At 43.5% G+C, this 25,714-nt stretch overlaps 1 protein-coding gene across 1 annotated transcript; it reads left to right on the top strand.

The window, feature by feature from the left end:
* Positions 1-4,142: 4,142 nt before the first annotated feature.
* Positions 4,143-20,193, top strand: LOC113257392 (cationic amino acid transporter 3-like). Its single transcript, XM_057318758.1, has 3 exons — positions 4,143-4,243; positions 18,116-19,621; positions 19,723-20,193. The coding sequence occupies exons 2-3, from the start codon at positions 18,302-18,304 to the stop codon at positions 20,191-20,193; spliced, it is 1,791 nt and encodes a 596-aa protein (XP_057174741.1). The 5' UTR covers positions 4,143-4,243; positions 18,116-18,301.
* Positions 20,194-25,714: the final 5,521 nt, after the last annotated feature.

Genomic DNA, 25,714 nt, shown 5'->3' with positions numbered 1-25,714 from the left:
ATCTCCTCCAGTCCCGTCCATGTTGCAGCAAATGTTGAGAAATCATTCTTTTTGATGGCTGAGTGATATTCCATTGTATATATGGACCACATCTTCTTAATCCAGTCATCTGTTGAAGGGCATCTCGACTCCTTTCACAATTTAGCTATTGTGGACAATGCTGCTATGAACATTGGGGTGCATATGACCCTTCTCTTCACTACGTCTGTATCTTTGGGGTAAGTACCCAGTAGTGCAATTGCTGGGTCATAGGGTAGCTCAAATTTTAACTTTTTGATGGACCTCCACACTATTTTCCAGAGTGGCTGTACGAACTTGCATTCTCACCAACAATGTATGAGGGATCCCCTTTCTCTACATCCTCTCCAACATTTGTTCTTTCCTGCCTTGTCAATTTTTGCCAGTCAATTCTGACTGTTGTAAGGTGGTATCTCAATATGGTTTTGATTTGAATTTCCCTGATGGCTAATGATTTTGAACATTTTTTCATGTGTCTGTTAGCCATTTGTATGTCTTCATTGGAAAAGTGTCTGTTCATATATTCTGCCCATTTTTTGGTTTATTTGTTTCTTGTATATTGAGTTTGAGAAGTTCTTTGTAGTGCTGGATACCAGTCTTTTATCTGTAGTGTCATTTGCAAATATCTTCTCCCATTCTGTGGGCTGCCTCTTAGTTTTTTTTGACCGTTTGCTTGGCTGTGCAGAAGCTTTTTATCTTGATGAAGTCCCACAAGTTCATTTTTTCTATCCTGGCATCTTCAAATTCCATCTCTTGTCCTGGCTCTGGCAGTAGTGGCTCCTTATTTTGTTTAGAGCCTGAATGCAAACATCCCCTCCTTCTGAAGGTAGTGCCCTTGTCTTCCCTGCTTCTGCTCCTTCTCCAATCTTACCTTTTCCCCACTTTGGGAAAGAAATTTTGATTCCCCTCCTTCCTCCCCTCCCTGGTAAAAAAACAAAAGCACTAACTCCCCAGGGAGGGGCAGCAGACAGTAGTTGGGAGGGTTGAGGAAGGAGGAAAGCAAGGAGCATCAAGGAGAAGGCTCACAGATCTGGAAGGGCAGGGCAGGGGGTACAGAGAGCAGAGGGGGTGAGGGCAGTGGTTGCTCCTGTCCTCTGTCACCCCTACCCACTGTCCAGGGAGCTTCGGCAGAACCGGGTAGGGGGAACAGGTGTGTGTGGGGTCAGGTCTGCCAGGCCACCATCGCCACTGCTGTCCTGGGACAGAGCTCACGGGTACCTTTGCTGCAGAGCTCACAGACAGGGTGACGTCCTGGCAGCGCACCTGTTCGTGGTCAGAAATAGCAGCTGCGCTTGGCATCTTGTCACACACATGACACCACGCCTTGTCCTCGTAAGGTTCTGTGTGTGCTGCAGTGGATCCTTCGTAATGAAGGGCTGTGGAGCACACTGTCAGCATGACTGATGAGGTGATCCTGCGGGAGCTGTTCTGGCCACACTGGGAGCAGTTGTAGGGCTTGGGCACTGCCCCCTCCTCCTGTCCTGTGCACACATGTGGTGGTAGCTCATGGGGTCCTTGTGCTTGTGGTGGTGGTGGCACACTGGGAAGGGCAGGGCTTCTAGTCTGAGTGCCCCAGCTCCTGTGTTTCTGAAAGGGAGACAGTGGGAATGCCCTGCTGCACCTCTCACAGGTGTGCTTCCCCCAGGTGCGCTTTCCAGAGGGGGTCACTGTCACCTGCCACCTATGCCCCTGTGGCCTCTCCGCCCCCTGCCCTCATCTCCCCCTCTGTGGTGGCTGCTAAGCTGGGGACGCTCAGGAGGCTCTGGGGCCAGTGGACATCTCCGTAGCACCCGGGGGACCCAGCCAGCCTGGGCTCCCATGTGGATGGCCTCCTGCCTCTGGAGTTTGTAGCTGTTCTGGAACTCCTTGATGCACAAGGTGCATGTGTCTGACCCCTTGCTCTTTGTCTTCCTCTCCCAGATAGATGGACCCGGTCACGGCGACCATCCAGGGCGTGGCTATGAAGGCAGTGGTGGTGGCTGCAGTGATGGTGGCTTCAGAGACAGGGCTTGGACTGCACAGCAGTCGAGGACACCACCGGGAACAGCAGTGGGGGCTTCAGAGCTGCTGTGTCCAGTGTGGCAGAGGCCGGGCTGGGGCGCAGCAGCAAGGGCCGCAGTGGTGTCGGCGGACTCCTGGGCATCAGGAGAACCCAGAGCAAGTCCATCTTGAGGGGCTTGGCCTCAGTGCCGGGGCATGGCTGGGGGGCCCGGCACCACCTAGAATGGACTCTGAAAGCAGTCCTGTGAGGCAAAGAAGGGGGTCTGGACCTCAGCCCCAACTGGCAAGGGATCTGGGCATGCCTTTGAGATGGCTAGAAGGAGTTCAGGAGGCTGCCCACTACATGGGGCAGGTAGTCAGGATGGTACTGTGCAAGGGAACACAAGGAATAGGACCTCTGCCCAGGTGGGGCATCTGAGGCTCAGCAGGAGCTAGTAGCACGAGTCCTGTAGTGCCCAGACTCAAGGCACCACTCCTGGCCCACTGGACTGGCCATGCCTAATGCATGGTCCTAGGGCCTCCAGACTGCCAGTGAGCCACTGCAGGACAGTGGGAGATAGGGAAAGAAGTGCCTGAGCCAGTTCTTTTCATTACCTGGTGATTGGGGGCCCTGGGCTTCCCTCCAGCCTCCCACCCTATACCCAACAGGAAGTGAGTAGCACAAGGAGAAAGGGGAAGAGATTTCACTTGTGACCAGATGCAAGGATAAATAGACCCTCCCCTTGCCTCAAGCAGATGCACATCTGGGGAAACCCCAGCTGGAAGCAGGGGAAGACAGCCTAGGACTGTTGGAACAGACACAGATCAAACACCCAGATGTCCCTCCCCTACTGTTCTGTCATGACAGCCTTCCTGCCAATCCTGCCTGTCTCCTTTGCTTCTAGGAATTCTGGCTCTGCAGTCTTGGCTGGTCACTCCTCCACTATCCAGATCCAACATAGTGCCTGGAACACAGGAGGTGCTCAATTAGTGCCCTTGGTCCATGCCTCCTGGAGATGTGTTAGGGCAGCGTCAGTGTGATTTGTAGGAGGTTGTTCCCTGAGATCTGGAGCAATTCTTTCCGCTCCAAGTTCAATGTTTTGTCTTCTTATAGTTAGTACAGACTCTGCCCCTTTAGGGACCTGCTGTTACCCTTCTCTCCCCTCCCTTCTCCTCCACCCCGGTCTTTAAGGCACATAATTTAGGGTTTAGATGACTATCAGTACTCTCAAATAGAGGCAGTTGTGCCCCTTTTCCTTGAGACCCATGGTTTGTGGGCCCATCACTTGTGCATTCAGCCCTGGGTCTCTAAGTGGGTCTACCTTTAGCTCTGAGAAGTCTTGTCTCTGTTTGAAGACTAACATTCTGGGAAGAAGGAGGTAGCTTCCTTTGGTCACTGTTTCAGGGTCTTGGAAGTGTTACGTTAGGATTGTCTAGAGCCGGAAGCTCTGTAGGCAGGGACTGGATCTTTTTCTTTACTTCCTCCAGCACAATGTTCAATGCACATACAGTCAGAATTTGCTATGAACACTGAGTGGCTGTCTCAGGAAATCCCTCATGGTAAAGGTTAAGACAGTTTCCTTTTAGTTTTATTCCTGCCATGATTGGAAGCATGGCTGAGGGGCCAGGATGGATGGTGGTGGTAGATGATCCTGTAGGAGATTCTGGGAGAGGCAGCTCGGTAGAGGGAAGTGCTTCTGTCCTTGTTTACAGAACTGCTCAGTGGGCTCTTTAGCTGGGTCTGGGACTGGCTTCCAAGTCACCATAGGCTGAACTCCACCTGGCTCCCTGACTCTCCTTCTGCCAGCTAGACCTCCTCTATACCCAGGACCTTGGAAAGTTTGTTTACTTCTAAATTCATATTTTGCTCCCAACAAAGTCCCTAACAAGCCCCATTTAAGCCTCAGTCTACCTCATCACCTATGCAGGGCCCCACTGGTCTTCACTGCCTACCTTTAGCCTTCCTCCAGGATTCCAGCTAAACCAACTCCTTCCTACTTTCACATCCTTCCCAGGCCTCTTCTGCACTTTGGCCCCAACTCCCTGAGGCCCAGCCTTGTTAGTGCTCAGACTCCTGAGGCCCCTCCTCCATGAAGACCTTGCCTCCCCAGGGTCAAATCCCTGAAGACACCCGGTGAGCTCTACTCCAAGTCTTGACTCCTCATGGCCAAGCTTCTTCCTGTCCCTGGGTTTGGCTTGCACTTTCTTCCTAAATGTTTCTCCTCTGAGGAGGGAAAGCCCATGGGTAAGTGATTTCTCCTGTTTATAGAGTTGCCAGGAAAACTGAGACAGACCCAGGGAGGAAGAAGGCTGGGCTAGGTATGCCACTGGCTATAGAAGCCCTGCGGGGTTTGAGCAGAGGATATTTCATGGCACCAGAACTAGACTTTGGATTGGGGGTGTTGACCAGAACCTTGAGAGTTTGGGAAGGGCAGGTTGGTTTGCTGGGGACAGAGGGATTTGGAAGCCTACACATTCTCCTCCAGACCAAAAAGGTTCTCAGCTCTGATGAGCAAAATACGAGTTAGGGGAGGTTATTCCTTGGTGCTTCTGCTCCAGGGTCCTTCCCACCTCTAGCCTTGCCCTCTTTCATGGCCTTTCCTTTCTGACCTGGTGCAGAGCTTGCTTTCTTCAACTTTGTCTTTCCCACAGGCCCCAGAACAGAGTATGCGTACACATGTTCCTTGAATGAATGAAGATTTTTTTCATTGGTCTTTGCTGCCTCCTTCATGTTTTGCCTTGTTTCTCACTGGAGATTCTGAAAGTCTCTGTGTTGTATCTTCTTAGGGAGGACATCGGTGTGTACTTTGCAGAATAGCAGGTCCATTTTGATGAGGTGGTCCCCCATCACCAGAGAGGATTTGAGGGTCTTCTTCCTCTAGGCTCAAGGAACTATATATCTATTTTTATAGCTGCTGAAGGTATCTCCCTGACTTTCTTATCTAATTTTAATAAAGCTGTGGTGAGGATTGATTACAGGCCAGGTCAGGATATAGGAGGAAAGATTACCAAGTTCCCATGGGGTGTGGCTGCCTCATGGTCATTAAAACACGGAGTCACCAAGAGGCCATTTGTTGTTATCACAAAACATATTTGCAACTCCTTAATTTTGAAGGCCCTTTGAACCTTAAACTGTTCTTCACCTTCCCCTCTCCCCACTGCCATGTACACCGTGGGCAGCACCCCAGCACCAGGAGCACAGACAACACGTATCCATAATGACACCTGTGTAATTATAATATATGGCAAATGTTGATTTCTAGGTTGCCTTCCCCTGCCCTCTAGCAGTTCTTGGGCTACTTCTCTCCATTATCAATTGATATGTGTTATGTGCTTCCAGAGGGCAGATTCATTTTAACTTTAGTTAAAGCAAACTCATGTGGAAAGGCCAAGTTCTTCACCAGATTATTCCAAATTGATAAATATGATTTTTGGATGATGTTCATTTGTTTTATCCTGGTCCCTTTTTTCTTTGATTATCACAGAAATCACAAAGCTCAGTGAGGATGAGAAAGAACTAGGAAGAGGGATACAGAGTGTTCCTAAAAAGTGGTGGCTGAGGCTCTTTGTTGTAGATTATGTTGCCTGAGCTGGGGTGAGGGAGGTGGGTCTTGGTGGAGAAATCACGTGGATCTGTATTTGGAGAAGATCTCAGGACTTTGAGGCATAATACAACTTTCATATGATTCAGATGGTCTGGTCTTTCCCGCAACAAAAGAATATGAAACAATTAACTTTCTAATGAAGATGATGGTGGTGTGGAGGAGCTACCTAGGGCTATTCAAGGAACCAGACCAAGTCTGGTGACACAGGATGAAGAGACAAAGATAGCCGAGTCCTTACATGGGAGGACAGAAGGACACATTTACAGATATGAAGGAAGATAACCAGAAAGACAGTTGGCCTTTCCTAAGCCACCTTGGGCAGTGTATTACTGAGGGAGTATGTTGGGAGGAGGTACATGGAATAAGGAGCGTGGGCTCTGACCACTCACGATTGCTAGTCTAAAAGTGGAGACAGGGTATAGTGATGGATGGGACCACTGGATAGATTTCTAGATTCTGTGCTTAAAAGGAAAGGGAGGATCCTAGGGAAAAAAACAAAGCCGTTTCCTAAGGCTTCTTGAAAAAATGACTGTGGACGGGCAGATGGATTTCCTTCTTCTGCTTTCTCCTGAGGACTTTTCTTAGGTGTGCTGTGTTGGCAGGATTCAGGATTGAAAAAATGGAGTATCAGTGTATCCCATCACTTTCTAATCCCTTTATTACACCCCTTCCTGGCTTTCCCAGCTCTCTTTCTGCTTCCTGTTTGGAAAATCTCATTCTGATTCTTCCTGGAAGCCCATCTAGTTTCTGAAGACCTCTAGAAGCAGAAGCTCAGGCTTTTCTAATTTGTCAAGTTGATCATATTGTTTTGGAGTGAGAGAGATGTTCAGGATTTCCAATACTGGATTCTGACCGGATCTAAACCTGTCAATGTGTCAAACCATGAATGAAGAATGTTGCATTTCACTCTGTCTTCTCTGACATTATCCTAGAGAGACTAAGAAAAGGCACCTGTTCACAACCACCCCAGAAAGATACTAGATAATATGGAATCTATACAGCCTGTAGAGAAGCTCTGGTTATCTGATTATTTGCCCAAATAATAGTGCAATGATACTAGCATAGTGTGTGCTTATAGCAAGGACTCCATATATTTTGTGGGAAGGAAGCAAAATGTTTTGGTCTACATCTACATAGATTTTGGGCTACATTTGGCTGGATGGATTCAGTCTCCATTAGTTGGTCTGGTGTGTGTTAGTCTGCATCAAGATGGGATTTTACTGACCTGGAATTCAGCCTCTGCCAGACTGAGATAGGATTTGAGAGGTGTAGTGCTGGGGCTGGTAGCATACGTAGGTGAGTTGGAGAAGGTGGCTGTGTTTCCCCTTGGTCTAATGGGCAGACAGTCTGGGGCTGCCATGTCTTCAAGTTCAAGTCTTGGCTGCACCTAGTAAATATTACTTGCAGAATTTGGGTTTCTAGCTTCATGGAGAGAACATGAAGCAGGTTCTAACCTAAGGAGTTTTTATTTCAGAAAGGGAGACAAAGGATTCTTCCAAGTAACATGCAAAGAGAATATAGTACAAAGTAAGATCATAGGTGGGAGAATGCCTGGTAAGTGATCCATTTGGTGAAGTTGTTTTCACACAACTCTTGGGAGATAAGTTGGGATATTTATTTATCAGCTTTAGCATGAGCTGAATTTGGTTACTTCAGCTTTCTTTCCAAACTTTCGAAGAAGTTATCTGACCTTTCCTACTCTTCCTGTAGGAGGGAATTTACACACTTATTATTACTGTAATGGTTTCTCTCTTCCTTTTCTGCACAGACCAGGACTGAGAATTATTATTCTTATCATTATTAATAATATTGTATCCTAGTATCTTGATCTGTATTAATATTTGTAGCAAATATTTAACTGGATCTGTCTAGTTGGGCAAACTGCATTTACTGCCACAAGGTGTGGTGTAGTTTTTTTGTATTTTTAGTGGGGGGCATTGAAGGAAGGCTTAAAGAGGCTCTATTTATTGGATCATGGCCAAGCTGAAGACAAAGCTTGAACTGATGTTTTCCTAGGGAACAGTTATACACAATGTCAAGATGGATTAATTCCTACCTCTTCCATGCAGACTTCTCAGGCTGACCCACAGTGCACAGAAGATTCTCACTAGTCTTGCCAACACTCGAAAATGTGGTCCTTAGTACTCTTACCTTTCATCAACTAGGAAGCCATGTGGGATCTGACTGTTCATTTCTTACTTAGGAATATCCTTCCTGGTTTATAGTTCATCTTTTACTTATTTTGGCATGTAGAGAGGTGTTCATGAAATACACTAAATTGTAAGTTCCCAGAGAGGAGAATTCTGCATATGCCACCATTGTCTTACACTGTGTATAACTGAGTGTGTGATGATTTGGGGGTAATGGAGGTGGTGTTGATAAATTGGAGGAAGAAAAATGTGGCTTTTGCTTGAGTTCTTTTGCACAAAGAATCACTGTGGTTCCTGAATTTTCCAATGTGGAATTTGCCTTTGAATTCATTTATACTTTGTTAAGATCTTATCTTTCATAGGTTGAATCCAGTCTTTCTCACTTAGAAACTTGTGTGGTTTCTACTTGAAAGACCATCCAGTTTCTCTGTTTAGACCCAATCCAAAGTATACTGAACACATCTGTGTAATTATTTATAGACAGTACAGCTAAAATGGTAGCAAATACAGAAATACCTTTTCTCTGGGAGCTTACACTCTAAGGATAGTTCCCTATCCTCCTGAAACAGGTGAAATCCTATTCTACACCCATTCAGTCCTTTGACTATTGTCCCACTCCTCCCTCTGCAGGCTAGGCTGACTTGTAGTTATTGCAGTTTGAGTATGGTGTCAGGTTGCCTGATGCCAAAGCATTAGGTGAGCTGTTTTCCAAATAAAGTAAAGCAGTGAAAGTAGGAAAACTCTGTTTTGTCTGTCTGTTCAGTTGTCACACATCGAGGGCATGACCCTGTGGCAAATCATAAATATCACAGATAATGCACTTTGTCTCAGATAACTTGCAATACTTCCTTTGTCTTTCATTTTGTTGTGGTGAAAGAGACACTGACCTTGGTTCTTGTGTCCTATATCTGACATCCAAACTGTGTTGTGGAGCCTGGGGTACCTCCTTGACTGTGGCCAGTTACTCTTTGTACCTCAGGCTTCAGCTGGGGAAAGAAAGGCAAGCTGGAAGCATCATCAGGCAGAAGCTCTGCTCCTTTGCTCCACCTCACCACCTACTACTCTTACCTTCTTCCCTAGCTAGGATTCCCCCAGTGCAGAGTTCTGGACCCTGTGTTATGCCACTGGACATGAATGAGGGGAGAACAGAGGGCAAGTAGAGCATACTGGAGAGATTGGATATCTATCTGTAGGTGTGACCAAGTCAATTCTAGAAGTAAAGTCATGTTGAGCAGGGTTTGGGAAAAGAATTTTTACCCAGAGTGGGACAGTGTGTGTGAGGCCTGATGTTAATGCCAGCAAGATGTGCATGTGTGGGGAAAGATTTGTCCTGTTCAAGCAAGAGCCACAGAAAAGGTTAATAGTAGGAAAGTGGTAAAAACGGTGAGAAGAAAGACTTAGAAATACAATCTTAGAAGTTTGGATTTGGTAAAGGGCAGGAAACTCTAGGTCTGTGTGTGTGTGTGTGTGTGTGTGTGTGTGTGTGTGTGTGTGTGTGTCTTTTTAAGATGTAAGGAAAGTGCCATTTTCCAGAAGGACGGCTGACAGTACTCAAATGTTAGTTGTATGGGGCAATGTAGTACTCAGGAAGATTATGATTTAGGGCTTTATTCTATTTCTAGGTAGGGCAGCACTCTCTGATGGCTGCTGGGTGAATTTGAGTGAGAGATAAGAGTATCTCATTGTTAGAGTTACCAATTTTATGGACTAGGAGGGTGGACCAAGGAGTATGGCAGGAGGCAGTTCCTAGATATACAGTATTTGCAAATCATAGGAAACTACTAGGTAGAGGTAGTATGGACAAGGCACTAAGTGTCTATGTGACTTCATGTCTGCTGAATTGAATTGCCAATATCTGAAACCAATGATTTCAGTTGGAGTCCCTTAGATTTATTCAAAACTTTTATGTAATTAACCCGAATAAAATGCTTAGAGACTGCTTTGTTAATCCCTTTGCTTCTGGACATATTTAGGGTTTTCTTTGTTTTGAAACTAAAATAGAAAGGCTATCCCTTATCTTCTCTGTAGATCTTCCTATACTTATAGCATGTTCGCAATGCCCATTATTCCTTATGTCAAGTCCGTATTTGTTAATAACTTAAAAAAAACATAGCGAGGCAATCCGAAGAGAAACAAAGAGGTCTATAATGATGCCTCGTGCCCATTGGTCTTTGTGATCATTTCTCTGAGTGCTCAATAAATATTAACAATGCTTTAGGTGCTGTGTGCTCAGTGCTGGTCACAGACGTGGGTCACAATGCCCATTTTTGTTGCAGGAGGGTGTCTTCTATTTGGTGTCTAGAGATCTATTATCCTTTATTTCTGCTAAAAGCCAAGTGAAAGGAAGTGGGCTAAAGTTTTGGGCAAGAATTACAATTAGCTGTAAAATCTTATCTGGGGACTATTGAAATAGGTATGGGGATGCTTTGGAATCTTTCTTGATGTCTAAAAGAATGGTCTGGAGACATTTTGGCCCCCAATTAGGTTTGAATTTTAGCAGGACATGGTTTAGATGGAGCTTTCAGAGTTAATGATTCCAATACTTTTAGCTCTGGCCCATCACTGTGTATTTGGGAGGAGAGGGAAAACATCAGCAGATGGTGACCTGGTCAGAAAGAGAAAAACTGGCTCAAATACTCCTTTATCAGCCATGCCCCAGAGTCTTGACTCTTTGTGGAGGTAGGGTGCTTCAGGAGAAGGAACATGGTTTTCGAAGTAACAAAGAACCAAGGTCAAATTCCAGCTCTTCTTTGTACTGGCCATAAGAGCTTAGGACAGTTTTCTAACCTCTCAGTCTGTGAGGTGGAATAATAATACTTATGTCATTGGGTTGTTATGGGGTTAAATGCAATCACATCTGTGCATTACTTGCACCTCAACAAGTTCTGGTTCTCTTTCACCCCTCTGTCCATGTAGCCCTAAACGTTGCTCATATACCCTGTAACCTATTTGCCACATACCATTTTTTTCTGCTTCTAGCCTCTGCACATGTTCCCTAATGCCTCTAGAGTTCAAGCCTTGGACCCTGGTGTATTAGTTTGTGTTAGTCCTACAAAATTACAATAAGGGAGTAGAGTTTTTTTTTTTAATTTTATTAATTCATTTTAGAGAGGAGAGAGAGAGAGAGAGAGAGCACACACGTAGGGGGAGAGGCAGAGGGAGAGGGAGAAGCAGGCTCCCTGAAGAGCCAACCAGGATCCAGATGTGAGGCTCGATGCCAGGACCCAGAGATCATGAACTGAGCTGAAGGTAGACGCCTAAGCATCTGAGCCCCCTGGGCACCCCGAGGATAGAGTTTTTATAACCATACTAACATGAGCCAAGGTTGTAGTTTCTTTCCAGGAATTTTTGCTTGCTGACAAATGTGGTTATAAACCAAAGCCAAGGGAGTTCTGTCTTCCCACCACCCCTCTGATCTAATGTTCCTGATTTAGGGCTAGATCGTTCTGGGTGGGATTTTGTTCTAACCAAAAGTGACGGCAAGCTTGTTTATAAAGGACATGTAGGGAAGGAGAAATCTTTTCTACTGGGACATTATTGTTTTCCTCCTACCTTTTCATTTTGACAAATTCCAAACCTATAGAAACGTGTAAGAATAGTAGCATTAACACCCCTATATCTTTCAATGAGATTGAGCAGTCATTAACATTTTGGCATATTTGCTTGCTCCCTCCAATGTGTGTGTGTGTGTGTGTGTGTGTGTGTGTGTGTGTGTGTGCATGCAGGTGTATAAAGTATGGTCCATATTCAAAGTTTACTAATTATTAAATTTTTTATGGTAAAATATTTCTCCCTGATCCAGGTGCAATCCAGGGCTCTGCATTGCATCTCATGGTCATGTCTCTTTATTCTCCTTTAATCTGCAACAGTTCCTCAGCCTGTCATTCCTGACATTGACAGTTTTGAAGAGCATAGGTCAGTCGTTTTATAGAAAGTCAACTTTCTGTGGAAAACTATTTTGTAGACAGATCGGTTTTTTATTTCAAAATTTTATTTAAATTCTAGTTAGATAACATATATGGTAAAATTGGTTTCAGGTGTAGAATTCAGTGATTCATCGCTTACATCTAATGCGGAGTGCTCATCACAACAAGAGCCCTCCTTAAACCCATCATCCATTTAGCCCATCCCCCACCCACCTCCCTCCAGCAACCCTCAGTTTGTTCTCTCTCATTAAGAGTCTCTTACGGTTTGCCTCCCTCTCTCTTTTCATCTTATTTTACCTTCCCTTCCCCTATGTTGATCTGTTTTGTTTGTTAAATCCCACATATGAGTGAGATCTTATGGCATTTGTCTTTCTGTGACTGACTTATTTTGTTTAGCATAATACACTCTAGTTCCATCCACATCATTACAAATGGCAAGATTTTATTCTTTTTAATGTTGGAGTAATATTCCATTGTGTGTGTGTGTGTGTATATATATATATATATATATATATATATATATATACACACACACAATGTCTGTGTGTGTATATATATATATATACACACACACACAGAATACATTGTGTGTGTGTGTGTATACGCACAGCATCTTTATTCATTCATCAGTTGATGGACATTTGGGGTCTTTCCATAATTTGGCTATTGTTGATAATGCTGCTATAAACATCAGGGTGCAGGTGCCCCTTTGAATCAGTATTTTTGTATCCTTTGGTAAATACCTAGTAGTATAATTGCTGGGTTGAAGGGTAGTTCAATTTTAACTTTTTTGAGGAACCTCCATACTGTTCTCCATAGTGGCCGCACCAGTTTGCATTCCCACCAACAGTGTAGGAGGGTGTAGGAGGGTTCCCCTTTCTCCACATCCTTGCAAATACGTTTGTGTTTGGGTTGTTAATTTTAGCCATTCTGACAAGTATGAGGTGGTATCTCATTGTGGTTTTGATTTGTATTTCCCTGATGATGAGTGATGTTGAGCATCTTTTCATGTGTCTGTTGGCCATCTGGATGTCTTCTTTGGAAAACTGTCTGTTCATGTTTTCTGCCCACTTCTTGACTGGATTATTTATTTTGGGGTGTTGAGTTTGATAAGTTTTTTTATAGATTTTGGATACTAACCCTTTGTCAGATATGTCCTTTGCAAATACCTTCTCTTCTTATTTAGGTTGTCTTTTAATTTTGCTATTTCCTTGGCTGTGCAGAGGCTTTTTATATTGATGAAGTCCCAGTAGTCATTTTTGCTTTTTTTTTCCTCCTGTTGCCTCTGGAGACATGTCTGTAAGAGGTTGCTATGCCTGAAGTTAAAGAGGTTACTACCTGTGTTCTTTTCTAGAATTTTGATGGTTTTGTGTCTCATATTTAGGTATTTCATCCATTTTAACTTTTTGTTTTGTGTACGAATTAAAAAAGTGGTCCAGTTTCATTCATCTGCATGTTGTTGTCCAGTATTCCTAGCACCATTTGTTGAAGAGACTGCCTTTTTTCCATTGCATATTTTTCCTGCTTTGTCAAAGATTATTTGACCATATAGTCGTGGGTCCATTTCTGGGTTTTCTATTCTGTTCCACTGATCTATGTGTCTGTGCCAGTACCATACTCTCTTGGTGACTATGGCTTTGTAATATAGCTTGAAATCCAGAATTGTGATGTCTCCCGGTTTGCTTTTCTTTTTCAAGACTGCTTTGACTATTTGGGGTCTTTGTGGCTCCGTACAAATTTTAGGGTTGATTGTTCTACCTTTGTGAAAAATGCTGGTGGTATTTTGATAGGGATTGCATTAAATTTGTGGATTGCTTTAGATGGCATAGACATTTTAACAATGTTTGTTCTTCCAATCAATGAGCATGGAATATTTTTCCATTTCTTTGTGTCCTCTTCAATTTCTTTCATAAGTGTTCTATAGTTTTCAGAGTACTGATGTTCAAAAATCATAAGACACCAGGGAATAAACCTAGACTTATCATAATTTATCATTAGATTAATTTCTATTCATTAAATTTTGAGCAGGAGTATTACATAAGAGCATTGTTAAAGACAATTAGTGCCACGTAGGCATGGGACACATCTTTTACTCTCCATTGTGTATTTAGCGTCAAGCACTAGGACTGGCATTTAGAAGGTGCTTAATATTTACTGAATGAATGAATGGTGGATGACATAAGACTTTCACTGCTACTTAGGTCTATTGTTTTCTACTTGAGGACAGGAGAAAGAGCAGCCTTCTCCTATATACTAGTCCCATTTTTATAATACATGATTGAGGGTTAAAGGTAACCCAGTACCTCTGTAAAGAGCCCACAGAGAAAGGAGATGAGATGGGGACTATGAGGTGAGGCAAGCTGGGGAGTCTAGTTACCCTGCAGGTGGGTGGTGATCATACTATGTTGAGAGTGGAGGATGAATAAGATGGTTCTCAGCTCGAAAGAAACACAGCACACAGAACCTAAGAGTATGTGGCCTTTTTCCTTGCTGAGAGATATTAGTTATTTAGGTTACCAGATTTTACTGTATTTCCCTCCCCTGACCCCCATTTGAATCCTAAGAATGCCATAATGAAAATTGATTTCTGTCTCTCTTCCTTTCACAGCAGGGGCAGCCCCATAATTCTCTCCATCTCTACCCTCCACCTCCCCCTCTTCCACCCACACACATATGTGTATTTTCTAACACTTACAGTCAGTGGTTGGGTGGCCATTCACTCCAGATTATTTGTTGTTGAGAAAGTGTATAACACCTTGGACTATTTACTTAGATGTAGAAATTCTCATCCCTGTTGTCCAGTGAGTGAGATTATGAGAGATACTCTCTGCCTCTCGGAAACAAGAGGAAGATTTTGAACAGAGGAACAATGTTACATTTTTACAAACTATATGCGTATCCTTGACAAACATACAGCATTTTTGGCTGTTTTTTAAATTACATAAATGGCATTGTGCTGTACACATCATCCTGCTTTTACTTTTCTTCTTTAACATTGTTCCTATGCAATTGCTCTCTGTAGATGTACTTTATTATCTCTGACCGCTGCTGTGTCATATTTCGTTGTGTGCACATGGCACATTTTGCTCACATATTCCTCTAGGAACAGATGCTGGCACAGCGCTCACTTCTGCCACCACAAACAGTCCTGTGATGAACGTGCTCACGTGGGCTCCTTATGGACTCAGGAGAGTCTCCTGGGGGTGTGCACCTTGGAGGGAGAGGGATTGCGGGGTGGGGTGTGCATTCTTAATCCCACTGAGATCGTGCCTCAGGATGGTCGTCCCAGTGACACTCCCACTAGCAGCGTGTGATGGTTGTATCTCCTCACTGAATTCTCAGGCTGATCCAGTGACGGAGGTCAGGGGAGGTCCCTTGTGGACCAGGAGACTGAGACTTAGAGAGAGTGAACAAATTACCTGAGTGAGGAAGGGCCAAGGCTCATATGCGGAATTTCTGACATAATGATAGTTGCTCTTACCTCTATAGTACCCAGCACTGCCCCTTCCAGGAATAAGATGAGCCATCCACAGGCAAAGATATTACTACTGCTACTACTACTACTACTACTACTACTACTGCTACTACTACTGCTACTACTACGATTATTGTTATTATTATTATTATTGCATTTTTGACACCTGGTCTAACAGGTGTGTTTAGCACCAGCATGGATGAGGGTGTCTAGTTAGAGTCCTTAGGGTTTCAAGGCAAGTTATATGGAACAAAACTATTTCCATTGTCTCATGAGGGCTAGCAAACAGGCTTGAGTTTTAGTGGATGATTTTGGGGCCATTTATAAAGACTAATTGATTATTTTGTAACATCTGAGCTTTTTGGATATCCCAAGGTGACAATGTACGATAAAATGTACAGCTAGTGAATTAATCAATTTGTAAGTTTCTTTGTTATCATCGATAGGAAAGAAGTATCTTGGATGTGGAATTGTTAACCTGTCTCTGAGAAATGTCAGGACTTACTAGATTGGCAGCAGAGGGGCAGAAAGGAGTATAGAGGGAGAGATGTATGCAGGTGTGTTCCTATTTACATTGTAATGATAACTGTTAATGTGTGCATCTCTTTGGCTGTACTGTAAGAATACATTAAGTGATTCAATGGAAACATACCTCCTTACTAATATTTGAATAGTATAGGTTAGATAATGAATTCTTTTAGAAGCATATCTGTTTGTACTCCTACTTCATGTCTCAGTTTTAATTGAACATTAAAGGAATGCAGTATTTTAATTGTAACTCTGCCAATATCTTAATCTAGAGGCCTGTTGCCATTTTTGTCTTTTATGAAATTTTTGTTACCAAGAAAGGCAGGATTACATTTTTTTTTCTCTTTCAGTTGGAGTTTGTGTAGTGTATTCTTGGTTATTAAAATATTCATAGTTTGGGGATTTTGAAATGGTAAATATTCATGCCTTGTATAAAAGCATGATACATAATTGTATGATCTTAATTACATTAAAATGCTTACTTTTATAGATACACACATGGGACAAAGAAGTCAAACTGTAAACTGCTTATGATTATGGATGACTTTGTTCTTTGCTTCTTGTGTTTTTGTTTCCTTTTATTCACATGTTAACTTTTTAAAATAAATTTTTTAAAACCTAAAAAAAAGCCTAATTGATTTTCAAATTTTGGGGACTTTGGATCAGATGTCAATATTAAGTATTAGGTAGATTATATGAAGTACAAGGGGCATTAGAGGCAAGGGAACCAGGTAAGTGTAGAATTTCACAGCTGGAGCAGAAACTGGGCAGGGGATGAGTTGGAATTATGAAGGAAGGAAGGATTATAAAGGAAGGGCAGTGGGGAATCACTGAACGTTTGAAGCCTAGGGGTAGGTGGGGAGACCTCAATCACATTTATAGTGTAGAAAGTTCCCATGGGTTAAGAATTGACCCTCCTTATCTATCTCATGTGCCTATTGGTAAATCATAACATTGGAACTGGTGGGTGGCAAATAAGGAATCTGGATGGATTTGTAGACAAAAGTCCAGGCCCACAACCCAAGGGGTCCTTTTGATAATCCATAGAGAAGACTTTTCAATTTTGACGAGATCTTTCTGTCCTTAGAAACCTCTGACAATGTCTCCTATAATTCTCTCAGATCAAAGCCTGAGTAGGGAGGAGAGTAGGGGCTGCGTGACTTTGTTCTTTGATCTCCATTACTCATTTCTGGGGGCATTGCTGTGAATTGTTCATCTAAAGCCTTGCTCCCCTTGAGGAGGGGCCATTTGAATAGCAGCAGGGGAGGAGGGGGAAGGAGGAAACACATGTGGAGTTTGTTCATTAAGAAAATATATTTGATATATTCAGACAATGGTTTGTGGGTGTTAAAAAAACTCTTTATGAAAAATTAACATAGGGTCACAAGTGAGGGTTTTAATACAAGCTTACAGAGCAGGCCAGATTCTCCAGGCCCCTGACAGCTGACATCACAGATGGCATAGAGGGTGTATAGGCATGGTGTGGCCAGTAAGGAGACTGCAGAAGTGAGCTCACCTTCTCTCCTGGAACCTAGAGAGGGAGGAGACAAAAAGAATTGTTTTGGTTGTGAGCTACTGAGATAGGTGACATTTCTTTTCTCTCTACCCATCATACTTTTATAACTGAGGACATAAAAATTGTAGTGAATTTTTGCCCAATTGCCTTGGGTGAGGTTTATTGAACGTCAGAATTTACAAAACCTCTTTCCTGGCTCTGCTCCCTTCTTAGTCCTGGACCCTGGGTTGGCTGCTGCCCCCATTTTTCCAGTGTTTCCCTCTCAGACAGCCTAGTCCTCTCTTTCTTGCAGGTGGTTATGAAGTACCTGCCCCTCTCTCCCTCCTCCTTTCTGTCCACAGCACCCCCATAGACCTAGGTGGGCAAAGGGAAGGGGTGGACTATTCTTGGCTATCAAGAATAGCTAAATGAATGATGCAGAATGAGGAGAAAGGGGGCCAAAGTGCCATCTGACCTTGGCTATCTGATTTGGGGGCTAAGGGTTTAGGACTGCAGAACCAAATTTATATTTTAACCTCAGATGATATTTTCAAAATGGGTCTGTAATTGCAATGAGGCCTGCTAGTCTGCGAATTAATGTGTCATAATTCACACTCAAGCCCTGTGCACACATCCTGCATGTGAAATCTTGTACAATACATTCATGCTCTGCCGTGTCTTACAGCTTAATTAGTACATGAAACTACATGAGTTAGATGAACCCAAATGGGATTATGTCATGTGTTGTGTATAAAAGGATAGTGTTGGTAGGTATTTGGCCCTTTTTCTGGGGTGGAAACAGGGATGATTTCTCTGTGATGTCCTTTGGTGTCAATTTCTGTGATATTTGGGCTGCAAAAGATGACATGGGACTCTGAGCTTTGGTTGATGTGTTGAATAATGGATTCAGTACATATTTATTGTTTACTGTGTCTTAGGCATTATGGAGGGAGAGCACATACCAGAAGAAATATGAAGCAGCAGCTTTGAAGCCTGAGCAACCAACTGAGACATCTGCATCCAACTCCATTTAACGAGGCCTCACTGAACCTAATCTGAGACTGTCAGTTCCCTGGGCTTGCTACAGCTCCCTGATCCTAGAATCCTCTTCAATTCCAGCTTCAATGCTGTGTCAGGGACTTCGCAGATTTGGTCAAAAGCTGGTACGCAGACGTCCGCTGGAGCCACCTGTAGCTGAAACTTCCCCTGCCAGAAGACTGACCTTTCTGGATTTAGTGGCTCTGGGTGTGGAACACACAGTGGGTATAAGTGCATATATTGTGGCTGGCGATGTGGCTAGAGATCAAGCAGGTCCATCCATTGTGATCTGCTCTTTGGTGGCTGGCCTAACTTCTTTGTTGGCTGGGCTATGCTATGCAGAGTTTGGTGCCCGGGTTCCCCATTCTGGCTCTTCATATCTCTACAGCTTTGTCAGTATAGGTGAACTCGGGGCTTTCATCACTGGCTGGATCCTCATCCTCACCAATGTTGCTGGATTGGCCATTAGGATCTGGGCTTGGACCTTAGCTTTGGACCGCCTTTTTGGGAACAAGATCTCTCAGACCTTGCAGGAGATCGTTTCACCACATGTTCCTGGTGTCTTTGCAGAAATGCTAGGCTTATTTGTTATGTTCCTTCTGTTGTTGCTCTTGGATTTGCTGACTTGGAACATTAGGCAGCATTCCTTGATTACCAATGTGGTCACATTGGTGAACCTTTTGGTTCTTGGTTTTGTCATCATCTCTGGCTTCATTAAGGGGGACCTGCACAACTGGAAGCTCACAGAAGAGGACTACGTACAGGCTGGGCTCAATCACACCTCTAGCTTGGGCCTTCTGGGCTCTGGAGGATTTGTGCCTTTTGGCTTCCAGGGGATTGTCCAAGGATCAGCTACCTGTTTGTATTCATTTATAGGTTTCACCATTATTATTATCAGAGGTGAAGAAGCCCAGAATCCTCAGCGTTCCATCCCCATGGGCATTGTGATTTCACTGCTCATCAGCTCTTTGGTGTATTTTAGTGTCTTTTCAGCGCTTACGCTTATGGTGCCTTACTACCAGCTTCGACCTGGGAGCACCTTGCCTGAGGCATTTCTCCATATTGGCTGGGCCCCTGCCTACTACATTGTAGCTTTCGGATTTTTCTGTAGTATTTCTGCAAGCTTCTCAGTCTATATGTTCCCCATACGTCGGATGATCTCCATGATGGCACAGGACGGCCTCCTGTTCTCTGTCCTTGCCAGGATCCAAACTGGCACATATGCCCGCATCGTGTCCACTGTAAGCTTTGGCATTATTACAGCAATCACAGTATTATTCTTTGGATTCACTGCTCTCTTGGACCTCATTTCATTTGGGGGGCTGCTAGTTTTCTCTCTGCTGGCTTTTAGTGTTCTCATCCTCAGGTATGAACCTGAGACGCAGAATGGGGGAAATGAAGCACAGGTGCAGGAGGAGAATGGGGGAAATGAAGTGCAGAGACGCAGAATGGGGGAAATGAAGCACAGGTGCAGGAGGAGAATGGGGGAAATGAAGTGCAGATGCAGGAGGAGAATGGGGGAAATGAAGTGCAGGCGCAGGAGGAGAACGAACCTGCAGCAGAGAAACTGACTCTACGGGGACAATTTTTTCCAGGCAGCCCCACCCCCACTCCACTCTCTGGCAGAATTGTCTGTATTTGCTCCTCACTGCTTGCTCTGCTGCTGACTCTCCTCTGCCTGGCGCTGGCCCACTGGCCAGGTCTGCTTTCTGGAGACCCAGGTCCCATCACAGTGGTCGTGCTGCTCCTGGTGCTCATCACTGGGATCACTGGGGTCATCTGGAGACAGCCACAGAGCTCCACTCCCCTTCCCTTTAAGGTCCCTGCTCTGCCTCTCCTCCCACTCCTGAGCATCTTTGTGAATATTTGCCTTATGATGCAGATGACAGCTTTCGCGTGGGCTGGAGTTGGTGTCTGGATGCTGATTGGGTTTGCTATCTATTTTGGCTATGGGATCCAGCACAGCCTGGTTTCTTAACCCTACTGAAAATAGGGCCCAGACTCTAGACCTTGAACTCAGCAGTGCCAGTACGTATTTGTCCTGACATCATCACACCTGAATGCAGTCTGGTCACCTGCACAATAATAGGGAATACTCTTGAGCACATGGAATGCAGGCCTCCCATGGAGATGTTGGTGGGGGAACACTAACAGAGCTTGTATTTATTGTGCATTGAAGGATATGTCTTTGCTCTTCTTTTTTTTTTAACTTCTCTACTTTTCAGTTGTGTTTGTAGCTGCATATTGGCTTTCAAAAAGTTACTACTAAAAGAAACTAGAAGTATTTTCATTTTCTCAGGGTTAATATCCAGTGTTGGAGTTACTGGATCATGTGGTAGTTTAATTTTTAGATTTTGAGGAATTACCTGGGGCATCTGGGTGGGTAAGTTGGTTGAGTGTCCTACTTCGGCTCAGGTCATGATCTCAGGGTTCTGGGATAGAGCCCTGCATTGGGCTCTGCTCTCAGTGGGGAGCCTGCTTCCCTCTCTGCCCCTGCCCCCACTCATTCTCTCTCTCTCTCTCTCAAATAAATAAATAAATAAATAAATAAATAGATAGATAGATAAATAAAATCTTTAAAATAAATAAATAATTAAAATTTGAGGAATTTACCAACTGTTTTCCATAATGACTGCAACAATTTACATTCCCACCCGCAGTGCATGAGGGTTTCTTTTCTTCCATATCCTAGCCAGTCTTTGTTATTTTTTGTCTTTTTGCTTTTAGTTATTCTGATGAGTGTGAAGTGATACCACATTCTAATTATAATTTACATGTCCCTGATGATTAGAGATGCTGAGCATCTTTCCATGTGTCTGTTAGCCATCTGGTATGTCTTCTTTGGAAAATTGTCTGGAACTCTTTTTTTTTTTTTTTTTTTTTACTTAGACCTCTGGAGACCTTTATTCAAGAATGGGAATGCTATAAAAAAAATCATTATGCTTATTTAGATTTACCCTGAGGTAGTCAGACAGGCTATCTGGATTCACCTCATGCCAACAAGGGAAAGGGAACTTAGTCATTTGCACCTTTGGTGAAGGGAACATCTTAAAGCTGTTCTTGCAGACCTCTGGCATATGGTGAATTGAACAAAAATGCCTCTTCTGGTTTAGCTTCAAGAGATGACTGGATTAAGAAGATGTGGTCCACATATACAATGGAATATTACTCAGCCATCAGAAAGAATGATTACCCAACATTTGAAGCAACATGGACGGGACTGGAGGAGATTATGCTAAGTGAAGTAAGTCAGGCAGAGAAAGACAACTATCATATGGTTTCACTCATTTATGGAACATAAGAAATAGCAAGATCGGTAGGAGAAGGAAGGGAAGAATGAAGGGGGGTAAACAGAAGGTGAGACTCTGTCTATTTTTAAATGGGTTGCATGGGGCTTTTTTTTGGATTTTTTTATGGATTATATGGGTGTTGAGTTGTATAAGGTCTTTATGTATTTTGGATATTAATCCCTTATTGGATATATCATTTGCAAATATCTTCTTGCATTCAATAGGTTGCCATTTTATTTTGTTGATGGTTCCCTTTTCAGTGCAAAAGCTTTTTAGTTACATGAATTCAAAAAGATAAATGCACTCCTATGTTTTTTGAAGCCTTACTTACAATAGCCGGGATATGAAAGCAACCCAAATGTCCCTTGATAGATGAATGGATAAAGAAGATGTGGTATACACACACACGCACACACACACACACATATCCACACACGTATATATGTATACACACACAATGGAATATTAGTCATAAAAAATGAAATCTTACCATTTGCAACAACGTGGTTGGAGGTATAATGCTAAGTGAAATAAGTCAGTCGAGAAAGACAAATACCATACGATTCCACTCATGTGTGGAATTTAAGAAATAAAACAAACAAACAAACAAACAAAGAACAAACCGAAATCCCAACCCAGACTTTTAAGTACAGGGAACAAACTGATAGTTGCCAAAGGGGAGGTGATTTGGGGGATAGGTGAAACAGATAAAGGGAATTAAGAGTTGACTTATCTTGATGAGCCCTGAGAAATATGTGGAATTGTTGAGTCATTATATAACACACCTGAGAGTCATATAACAACACTGTATGTGAATTTTACGGCAATTTAAAAAATAAAAGAAACTAGAAAAACAGAAAACAAAAAGAAATTAAATACAGTTGCTGCCCTAAGAGGTTATATCCTAATATAAGGGCTACGCATAGCTATAACACAAAGTAGAAAGTTTTGTCAAAAGCAATATAAAAATAAAATGTCTTGGGAATTCAGAGTGGAGGATGAGCATTTGTGGCTGGCACAGTGGTGAGGCCTGATTGGTGAAATCTGAGAAGACATTGTAGAGGAATGGCATTTGAGATGGCTCTCTCCAAGGACAGATAGGATTTTGCCACACATGGGCATCAGGGAGAGATTGTAGGCAGAGAGAACATCAGGAGGAAAGGCACAGGAGAAGGAAGCTGTGTTCGGAGCACACTGAGCAGGCTGTGTAGCTTGAGCCATGACTGTGTGAGGGGACAACAGAGCAGGCACAGGTGGACTGGAGCCAGAGGTTTCCTCTGAGCACAAAGCACTTTGGCTTTGAACCCACCACCCATGCTGAAAATCCCTGGGGCTGGTTCTTCTACTTGGTGATATCTGTATTCTTGGACTTTAAAGTTTCTCTACTGTTGTCTGCCTTGGTCCACCTGCACAGAAGGTGCACAGCTGAGAGCCACATGTCCTGGGTTCTCCTCCTGTTTCCACCACTACTAGCAACGTGACCTTGAGCAAGATGCTCGGTGCTTTCCATGCTCTGCTTATTTATTTATCCGTAACATGAGATGTCAGAATTGATCATTTCTAAAGTTCTGTTTCCTTTAAAATTTCTAGGATTTCCTCTGGTTCTTCTGTCCTGTCATTCTCTTAAGTAGGTCTCTCTACTGCACACAATCTGTACCTGCATCCTGCCCACATTTCACTACAATCCATTGTTGGAGCTGTAAAGTCCAATAAATAACACACCATTTCCCCTCCTGTGTTTGAAATCTATTAATAATCGAGACATAGAGACAGATGATTAAACTGTCTGCAGCCTAATTGGTTTGCTAATCCCGCATCATTAAATTAGACAGAATTCCTCCTCATCATAAGTAGTGCTGAGCACCTCCTGCCTCCCAACACAGGAGAGAACCTGCTTTTATTAGACTTTCTTGTGTATGAGCAGGTTGGAATACATGTGTTCTGTGGGCTTGTTGGGTCTGGATAAAAAAAGGAAACCAACAAAAACTAGAAGGGGATGAGCTGGGCATGCTCAGTGCTATCTCTTTAACTCACTAATCAAAGTCACAGTGAGAGAGGGGGTGGAGAGAGTCCAGGAAGAGGACTCTGCTCAGTGGTGCTCAAACTTTGGCTGGTGTCACCTCTCCTGGAGGGCTTGTGAAAACACAGATTGATGGGTCCTGCCCCCAGCCTTTGGAATTCAGTAGGTGTGGGTGGGGCCCAGAACTTGTACTTTAACAAGTATGGAAGTGATGCTGATACTTAGTCCAGGGACCACACATAGAAAACCAGAGCTCCAGCTGAAGCCTGTCCACATGCAAAGATGAAGAGAGGGAAACAAAGGAGCTCTTTGAACATTTACCTTCTTTAAATAAAATATTTAGACTGAAATGCCATAGTTAATCCTTTTACAGTAGGGAAATCACTGTGAATCATTTCATAATGTATATGTATATCAAATCAGCACGATGTATATTTTAAATATCTTCCAGTTTTATACATCAATTATACCTCAATAAAGTTGAAATAAAAAACCAAAATACCATAGTTATCTGTGTATCTTTCTTTTCTTTTCTTTTTTTTTTTTTGTTCTCTGATCATAGATCACAGGTAAGGGGTGTATCTTGTTCACTTCCCCAGAGCATCCAGCTGGGGGCCAGGCACATAATGAGCATTCAATAAATTCACATTCAATTGAATTGAGCCTTACACATTTCTTTGGTACAGAAAATTCTCCTTTCCTTCAGGCTAGCACTGCGCTGCTCCTTTAACCCTATCTTCTAGGAGACTTCCTGACAAATAGCAGTTTTCTCCATCCAGAGCTGTCTATACCCAACATCTAGAACCATACCAGGCACTTGTAGTTTTGCCTTGTGCAGCTATGCCTGAGTTCTGGTGACTGTCCTGTCTGTTCCATCCCCCTGGAGTCTTGCTCAGGACAAGGAGCAGGTTCTACATTTCCTCTAGATCCAACAGTAAGAACAGTGTTGTTCATTCAAAGAGCCACAGGGACAATACAGCCCTGGAAGGGGGGTGTTGGAGAGGGGGAAGCCTGACGAGACCTCCCCTAGCCCCACTCCATCTATTCCCATAGGATGTGAGGACGGGCTTGAAATAGTGAAATTGATAGAAGGCCCAAACTGCTCTATCTGATTCCAGGGAATCCCTGAAGATGAGACTGGTTCCAGTGTGAGCACAATAGGCATCCTTCTTGATACGGTCAGAGTTTTATGCTTTGGTTAGGAGAGCCAGGGTTTTTCTGTTGTACTTACGCATGGGGCCTGCCCTGGGATGGAGGGATAGGAAACTACTTTCTCCTTGTGGAATTTCTCATATTCCCAATACAAGTAGGTGACTCCAGGGAAGCCTGCTAGAGGCAGGATTACGCATATACTTAACTATTACTTAAGATGATTTTTTGAGAGACTCTTACAAAAACTTTGTGAGATCATCTAAAATTCTTTGAGGAGAGACAATCGATACCCCAAATGGGGAGAAAAATGGACTGGATTAGGAGGAATTAGTGCCTGGATAGGGAATGAGACATCATTACTCTGGAAGGGAAGGTCTGACTAGAAACTGAGAGAGGTATTGGTCAGGAGATACTTCCTGGATGAGGATGACTACGGAGCAACTTGGGGAAATAAAAGAGGGACAGGTGAGTTGGAAAAAAAATGGGACAGTAATTCTAGGCACATGGACCTTTAAGAGTCATTAAAGAATGAGACACTTGTGCAGGATGTGTTTTCACATTTGAGGGGAATTTACAAGCCAGGTTTGTATTGTGTATTGTGCCATGGAACCAGATTTCTGATTCAGGAAGGGATGAAATATGATTCTCATAGTGATCTGGAGGAGGAACAGACAGAAGGATGTGACAGATAGACTCTTCCTGGGAGACAGTTGTAGTAATTGCTACAGTCATCTAGACTCTGCTCTTCAGAGTGTGGTCCATGAACCAGCAGCACGGATGTCACCTAGGAGCTTCTTAGAAATGCAGCATCTCAGCCCCCATGCAGATGTGCTGACTCAGAATCTGCAGTTTTAACAGGCTCCCAAATGATTTGTATGCTCTTTCAGGTTTGAGAAGCACTGGCCTTAGGTGATCCATGATTCGTGTCTGGCCTGAGATGGGCACTATGGAAGGTGTGAAAACTTTGGAATTGGAAGTCAAGAGGAGGGGCCTAGTCTGGGGAAGTTGCATTTGGGGAAGAGGGAGAAGTGTGGGGT

Source organism: Ursus arctos, unplaced genomic scaffold (genome assembly GCF_023065955.2).
Source record: "Ursus arctos isolate Adak ecotype North America unplaced genomic scaffold, UrsArc2.0 scaffold_26, whole genome shotgun sequence".
Taxonomy (NCBI): Eukaryota; Metazoa; Chordata; class Mammalia; order Carnivora; family Ursidae; genus Ursus; species Ursus arctos.
This window is presented reverse-complemented; position numbering and strand designations above follow the sequence as displayed.